This window comes from Asparagus officinalis, chromosome 2 (assembly GCF_001876935.1).
Source record: "Asparagus officinalis chromosome 2, Aspof.V1, whole genome shotgun sequence".
Lineage (NCBI taxonomy): Eukaryota > Viridiplantae > Streptophyta > Magnoliopsida > Asparagales > Asparagaceae > Asparagus > Asparagus officinalis.
In genome coordinates this window covers 23346055-23354752 of record NC_033795.1, presented here as the reverse complement: position 1 = coordinate 23354752, position 8698 = coordinate 23346055, and the positions used below count along the sequence as shown (strand labels likewise).

General features: G+C 39.9%; 1 protein-coding gene across 1 annotated transcript; it reads left to right on the top strand.

The window, feature by feature from the left end:
* On the top strand, positions 573–4282 carry LOC109830942. Its single transcript, XM_020398294.1, has 3 exons — positions 573–779; positions 2510–2701; positions 4181–4282. The coding sequence occupies exons 1-3, from the start codon at positions 573–575 to the stop codon at positions 4280–4282; spliced, it is 501 nt and encodes a 166-aa protein (XP_020253883.1).

Sequence of the window (8698 nt, the reverse complement as noted above, 5' to 3'; positions counted from 1 at the left end):
TAAAATAACATACCTATTGGAGAAAAAAGCGAAGAAATTATGAAAGAAATGTTCCTAACATGACCTTTTATAGAAAGGGAGGGGGTTATTGTTATGAAGATGAAAAAGTATTAGAGAGAGACGGCTGAACAATGTCGGCTTACCCTAGGACCCAAGTCGATATCTGTATATATAAGAAGATATGATACAAGTTTTTACATATAGACCCTCTATGACAATTACATATTACAGTTGCACTATTACTATTACCCTCCTCCTCCCGCCCTAAAAAAATCTGGAGTTAGATCTACAACATGGGTGAAGCAAGCACATCGGGTTCGTCTCTTACAAAGGCGATACAGAGTCTGAGCATCAATAATACGAAGATTGATGTTCTGAAATTTGATGGCAAGATTAATTTTGGATTGTGAAGGTACCAGGTGATGGATGTATTGGATACACAAAATTTGGAGGAGACTCTTGAGTTACAAGAGAAACCTGAAGATATGGAAGACAAGGTTTGGAAGAAGATGAACAGTATGTCTTGTGGAGTTATTCAGTCATGCTTGACGCCGGATCTTATTTATGATGTGATGAATGAGATGTCAGCGAAGAGATTATGGGAAATACTCAATGCAAAGTACCTTACTAAGAGCATTAAGAATCGACTTCACTTGAAGAAGAGGTTTTACCAGTTCAAGATGAAGATGGAAGTTTCCATTATGGAGCATGTAAACAACTTCATGAAGCTACTTTCAGATATAGTCAATATGGATATCATGGTTAAGGATGAAGACAAGGCGATGCTACTTTTGTGTTCATTGTCGGAGGATGATTATGGTATGTTCGTTCTCACTATGATCAATGAAAGAACTACTGTTAGCTATAAGGAGATGACCTCAGCATTGGTAAATTATGAGTTGAGGAAGAGTGATGGTGAACCCTCCAAGAAGGCATCGGGAGATGCATTAGTAGTTTGAGGCCGTAGTCCAAACCGTCGTCAAGTCAACCGCTCAAAATCGAAGAATAGAGGTGGCTATAAGAGTATTTGTAGGAATTAATGTTGCTTTTGTAAAGAAGGGAACATTGGAAGATCGACCGCCCAAAGTTAAAGGACAAAGCCGAGAAGAATAAGGGGAAAGTTGTATAAGTTTCAGAAATGAATGTTGCAAAAGCTGTTGGTGAGCATTTAGATTCAGATTCTTCAAATTATTCATATCCTGCACTACCGACGGTTTGCTATGCCGACTCTACGGAGTGGGTGCTGGATTCGGGGGCTACATATCATATTTACCCTAGGAGGGATTGGTTCTCCAGCTTTGAGGAGCTGAAAAAGAGGATGTCGTGCTTATGGGAAATGACTACGTATGCCCTATTGGTGGTATTAGTTCAGTCCTGATCGGGATGCATGACAATGTGGTTAGGGAGTTGAAAGAAGTGAGATTCGTGCCACAGTTAACGAAGAACATCATTTCTCTTGATACTTTGGAGGCAGCAGGTTATCGGGTGACCTTAAAGAATGCTACTATGAAGATCCCGAAGGGTTCTATGGTGGTGATGCGAGGTGTCAGGGAAAACAACCTATACTACTTGAAAGGCAAGATAGTTACAAGGGATCTGACAGCTTCTATCACTACAGAGGAGGATACTATCACCTTATGGCACATAAGACTTGGACACATATATGATAAGTCCCTACAGTCATTGACAAAACATGGGCTATTAAAAGGTGCTAAGACATGCAAGATGGAGCTGTGTGAGCATTGTGTACTTGGAAAGAATGCTAGAGTGAAGTTTGGCACCGCTATCCACAACACCCAAGGTATATTAGATTATATTCACACAGATGTTTGGGATCCTTCCAAGCATACATCACTTGGTGGGACTAACTATTTTGTCACATTTATTAATGACTATTACAGGAGGAATTAGGTATCCTATGAAGCATAAACATGATGTCATGGATATTTTTATGGAGTGGAAGAAGAAAGTGGAGTCGCAGACAGGTAGAAAGGTGAAGACTATTCGTTCAGACAATAGTGGAGAGTACAAGAGTGATCTATTTCTACAGTTTTACCGGGATCACGATATTAGGCGACACTTCACAGTTCAAGAGACATTGTAGTAAAACGGGGTGACTGAGAGATTAAACCGTACATTGCTAGAGAAGGTACGATGTATGATGACACAGAGTAGATTACCTAGATCATTTTAGGCCGATGCGTTAGTTTATGCGAGCCATCTCGTTAATAGGTTATCGTGCACTGCGATACAAGGGAAGACTCATCTGAAGCGTTGGTCTGATATGGTGGCTAGTGACTATGAGTCGCTTTGGATATTTGGGTGTCCTGCTTATTATCATGTCAGTGATGGTAAATTGAATCTGAGGGCGAGGAAAGCAGTCTTTGTAGGGTTTAAAGAAGGTGTTAAATGCTTCGAGTTATGGGATCCACAGAATAAGAAGATAGTCATTATCAGAGATATCACATTTAATAAGACGTACATGATGAGGCCTCAAGTTCCTCAGCAGGTGGAGGAAGACCAGATTCGAGAGATATCGCAACAGGTGGAGGATGATGTGACTCCACCCACTTCAGATAGTATTGTATCCATTAAGACTCCTACAGAGATGACACTGGAAGGAGACGGAATGATGGCTGGGCATATAGAGGATATAGTGGATGGTGAGACTCAGGAGCAGAGTCATGTTCAGGAGTCTATTGTAGCAAATAGACCCAAAAAGATGATTCGTCGGCCAGCTAGATATCAAAATATCATGGTCGCATATGCATTATCAGTAGAGGTCGTTGATGATATGGTTCTGTAGGCTTTCTAAAAATCACAATAGATAGCTTATCCCCCATCAAACACCGATGATGGAAGTTACAATCTGACGACTTCCAGAAGGCTACAATTTGAAGACTTTCACGACAACCGATGAGAGCTCTAGTTCAACAGCATTCACAATCAACATCGGGAGTTACAATCTGACAACTCTCATATTCTCAAGGAGCCAAGACGAAGATTACAAGACAATGATCTTTGCAACGCTATGACAAAAGAGATTACTTGTTGATAATCTCTCCAAAGCAAGACGCGGAACTCATCACCGCGCTCTAAGACCAAAACGCGGAGGTCCTCCCCGTGTATCAACACCAAAACGCGGAGGTCCTCCCCGTGTGTCAACAGTAAAACGCAAGGGTCGAACCCACGTTACAACATCAAAACGCTGGAGTCGGACCTGCATTACAACATCAAAACGCGAGGGTCGAACCCACGTTACAACATCAAAACGCTAGAGTCGGACCCGCGTTATAACATTAAAACGCTGGGGTCGGACCCGTGTTTTTTAATGCCCAACGGATACCCAACTCCGCGTCTCCAGTCTAAAATGCGGAGTTAGGGTCCTGAACGCCAACGTGTGCGTTTGACTCATTCAAACACGAGCTGAACGGTTGTAGGAACCGTTTTCCCTCTATGATCTGAGGGATTTCTGCCCCACTTGGGAGCGGATTAAGGGGGGATACACTCCTCTCAATCCCATTATGGAGAGAATTAAGGGGGCGGTTACACCCCTTAATTCCTTATAAATATGGGTAAACTCAATGGAGTTGAGGCTGGCATTTTTCGGATCGGGGACTTGGCAGCGAAGGGTTGGAATTTCTTAGCTCGGATTGACCCTTCGGCGTGGCAGCAATAGGAGAGATCCTTGGGTGATCTTTTGAGGAGATCAGCATCATCCTCCAACGAAGATCATCTTCAACTTCGACAACAGAGAGCCTTCATCCTTGGTTTATTAAACGATTTTCGGTTCAAATCAACTCTTTACAGAGTTCTTCTAAACTCGTTCAGAGTTCTAAAACTTGCCACGCAAGTTCTCCACAACGTCAAATCGTGAGGAGAAGGCATCGTTCTAGTGAATCAAAACGTCGGATCGTCAACGGAGAGCAAACTCGACACGAGCATTCGAGGGAGGCACTCCATCGCCACTGTGAAGACGTCAACGGAGAGCAAACTCGACACGAGCATTCGAGGGAGGCACTCCATCGCCACTGTGAAGAACCCAGTTTTAAATAAAAGGGAGAATTCAAATCATTCTCCTCTCTTTTGTAATCAGGAAATCCAAATTGTAATCGATTTTGAGAGAATACAAATCAATTTTCTTTTACTGTCTTTTTACTACAAAATTTCCCACAAACAGGTTCCTTCTACATTCAGGAAGGCAAAGTCTAGCCCTAATTCGATCAGGTGGAGGGAAGCTATGAAAGAGGAGATGCGTTCTCTTCAGAAGAACGATAGTTAGGAACTTGCAAAGCTACCTAAGCATAAGAAAGCTATTGGTTGCAAGTGGGTATATGAAAAAAAGGAGGGATCTTCCATTAGGGACATTCGATTCAAAGCCAGATTGGTTACTAAGGGATATGCACAGCTTGAGGGCGTTGATTACAATAAGGTATTTTCACCCGTTGTGAAGCATTCGTCGATTCAGATTTTATTAGCATTGGTGGCGCAGCTAGATTTAGATTTGGTCCAAATGGATGTTAAGACAACCTTTCTACACGGAGATTTAGATGAGGAGATCTACATAATGCAACCCTTGAGATTTAAAACTGTAAGAAAGGAGGATTTAGTGTGCAAGCTAAAGAAGTCTCTTTATGATTTGAAGCAATCACCGAGACAATGGTACAAGAGATTCAACAGCTTTATAATTGGCCATGGGTTCATGAGGAGCCTATATGACCCATGTGTTTACATACACAAGCTACAGGATGGTGAGTACATATATTTGTTATTATATGTTGATGATATGCTTATTACTTCCAGGAATTCTTTGGCTATTCGAAAGTTAAAAAAAGGAGCTGTCATCCGAGTTTGAGATGAAGGATCTTGGAGAAGCTAAGAAAATATCAGGTATGGAGATCGAGAGAGACAGGACAAATGGGAGATTAAAGCTTACACAGAGGAGTTATCTGCAGAAGATGTTGAAGAAATTCATCTTTGACGACAATGCAAAAACAGTAAGCACTCCATTGGCTCCCCACTTTAAGCTTTCAGCTTTGATATCACCTACTTCAGTTGAGGACATAGATTACATGTTAAATGTTCCATATACTAGTACGGTGGGTAGCTTGATGTATGCTATGGTATGTACAAGGTCAGATTTGTCACAAACTATGAGCATGGTATCCAGGTACATGCACAATCTCGGGAAGGGTTATAGCGAGGCCGTGAAGTGGATTCTACGGTATGTTAAAGGCACCATGGATGTTGGTTTGATTTTTCAGAAGGATGAGAAGAATGAGCAGGATTGTATTGGTTACATGGATTCAGATTATGCAGGGGATCTTGACAAGCGCTGGTCTACTTTAGGATATGTATTTACATTGGCAGGAGCATCAGTATGTTGGAGATATACACTTCAGTCTACAGTAGCTCTCTCTACTATAGAGACGGAGTATATAGTGGCGACTGAAGTTGTGAAGGCGGTTTTGTGGTTGCATGGTTTGTTGGAGGACTTGGGGATTACACAGGAGACCCTTCGGGTATATTATGATAGCATGTCGCCTATCTATTTGGCGAAGAACCAGGTTTATCATGCACGTACGAAGCATATTAATGTCAGATTCTACTTTGTTCGTGATGTTTTGGATGATGGAGACGTCATATTAGAGAAGATCCATATGAAGGACAATCCTGCGGATATGTTGACCAAAGTTGTTTCAGGTGTGAAATTTGGTCATTGTTTGCAGCTATTAAACATTCTTCAATGTTGAGGGCCTTTGGAGCCATTTGGGTGAACTACGTTCGGCTTGATTCTTTGGGTAAGAGGATACATAGGCAGTCTTTTCTATGCAGCCGGTTGGATTTGTTGATTTCGAGGGGGGAGATTGTTTGAGCTCTCATTTGGGATCCCGACTTGTTGTGAATTGATTCCGTTATCGTGGATTTATTCTACTTTATATTGGACACAACAAGTAGGACATTTGGATATTTTGGTGTCGGTTCAGTTTTGAGAGAAACTTCTCCGAGGTGGAGATTTATGGGAAACTAGATTTTCTGTCATAAGTCGACTCATGAACAGGCATAAGTCGACTTATGGCAAGTCGACTAATGCCCATGAATGAGTCAACTTTCGTTCTGCCCTCCAGTTGTCAGTTTCGTCTCGGTCAAGTCGACTTATCAGGACTGATAAGTCGACTTACGATCTGTTCAGCAGTTATCGTTTTTGGCTCTGTCAAGTCAACTTATCAGAGTGCATAAGTCGACTTATGGGTGTTTTTAGGCTGAGTTAAGATTCCTGTTTGCATTCTATTTGGGTTTGATATACATAGGAATATGTTGATTATTAGGGTTAAGCAAGGACGTTTTTGAGCAGCTTTTGAGAGAGGATTGTGCATCAATTGTGGGAGGATTTGTGAGAGATCTAGAGAGCTTTGTTCTAGGATTTATTGGTGAGTTTTGCAACCCTATTTGTATTCTATTGATTTCTAATAGTAAGAACTTCCCCCTCCTTTCCCCGTTGACGTAGGCAACTTGCCGAACCACGTAAAAATTATTGTCTTGTTGTGATTGTGATTTATGTTTGTATTTGGTTGTGATCTTCTTCGTTCTTGTTCATGCACTATTTGGCTTTCGAGCACCCCTGCGCACAACAATCAACATATAAAAGAAGAAGAAGAATATCAGAACCTTGACGATGAACAAACATGGAAGAATCAGTGTTGTTGCAGTGAAAACTAAAGGGAGAGAAGAAAACTGCTAAATCGATAAAACCAAGCACGAGGAGCCTGTTTGAGGCCATAAATAGCCTTATTAAATTTGCAAACATGATGTGGAAAATGTGGATGAGCAAAGCCAGGAGGTTATTTCATGTACACCTCCTCAATAAGAAGGCCATGCAGAAAACCATTCTTAACATCGAGTTTATGGATAACCGAACCAAATGAAATAGCCAAAGAGAACACAAGACAAATAGTGATGGATTTGACAACAGGCCTATTTGTTGTCGAATTCGAAGAGAACAAAAGAAGTGGCATGGTGGAGATGGTTGAACTCGAATTCATGGGAATTATCGAGGTGGGTATTGCCAAACTCGAAGAGAAACTTGAAGCCATGATTCATCCGAAAGAAGGAGAAAGATTGCTAAGGTTTCACGGAGGCTCTGATACCATGAGAAAGTATTAGAGAGAGAGAGAGAGACAGCCGAATAGGTGGGTCGGCTTACCCTAACACCCAAATCGATATATGTATATATGAGAAGATATGATACATGTTTATATATATAGACCCTCTATGACGATTACATATTATAGTTGCACTATTAGAAGACTTGGAAATTTCAACATATGCCTTGGAAAGAGGTATAAATTAAGAAAAATGATCCTTGAGATTCTGCAAGGAGAATTTGTTCCAAAGAAGTAAGAACATGTTTGACAACATACTTAATTTTGACAACATACTTAATTTAACTTAAAGTGAGTTTTTACATATATGTACCCAAAATCATGTTTGGCAAAGTTTACTTATTTTTAACTTAAAAGTAAGAAAAAAATAAGTTGGGATTTCCCAACTTATTTTTATGGCACTTATAAATAGATTTACTTATTGATGATAAAAGACTATTTTGCCCTCTAATAAAAATAAAAATAAGTAAGAATAAATCATAAGCAACTTACAATATTTGAAAAAATAAGAGTGTGTTTAGCAAACTACACAAAACGGGGTCAAGACTAGTTCTGGTCCACTTTTGTGCTAAACCAGTTTTCTTTTGAACCAGCTCCCCCTCGGTCCAAAAGAAAATTGGTTTAGTGCCAATATTTGGGCTAAAAAAATTGGGGCAGCTCTAGTCTGAGAATTTGCCAAACAAATAACAATTTAAATTTGGGTCAGGTTCAGTCGTGACCCAATTTTACAAGTTTGCGAAACACACCCTAAGTATTAGCCAAACATTTTTTAAGTCAAAAAGTTTTGGAATAACAAGGCAATTGAATGGTCTAATCGTTCGAATCAATTAATTAGATCAATAAATTTGAAAACAGTACGTAAATAGATGAATCAAAGAATTTATAACAAATTACCACACAAAAAAAGGTCTTCCTGGAGTCCATTACGCTGGAAATTTCAATGGAGCCCATTTTATAAAACCAAGCCTAAACTGTTATTCTATGGCCTCAACAGCATAACATCGGTGGTTTTGGTTGGCTTACTTGGCACGGGCCTGGATACTAGCTTATGTTTATGGCACGGGCCCGGATACTAGTTTGTGTTTATGTATGATATTAGTATGCTTAAAAAAATGTATAACATAATAAGATATGTAAGCGTAAATAGAAAGAGGACTTTTTAGATATTAGCCGCTTAACTCATTAGTATTTTGATATTAGTCCCTCAAATTACCGTAATATGTTCATATTAGACACTCTAGTAAGTTGGTGTTAAAATGAAGAGATAATATTCCGTTTTCTTTAATTCTTTTGCGCGCGTGAAAACTTCACAAACTAAGAGGGGAAAACTCATCATTCATCTCCAAGACTAAATCGATATTCAAAAGGCTAAACGATCTCTTTGTGATGCACCATCCATTATAAGAAGAATGACTTTTCAATCGACCCCGTTAAAAACTTAGCCTCATCATCATCAACCTCCACAATAAACAACAAGCTCATCATATTGTTATGAAAAATTTCCACATTTAATAATTAATAATTAATTAATCAGT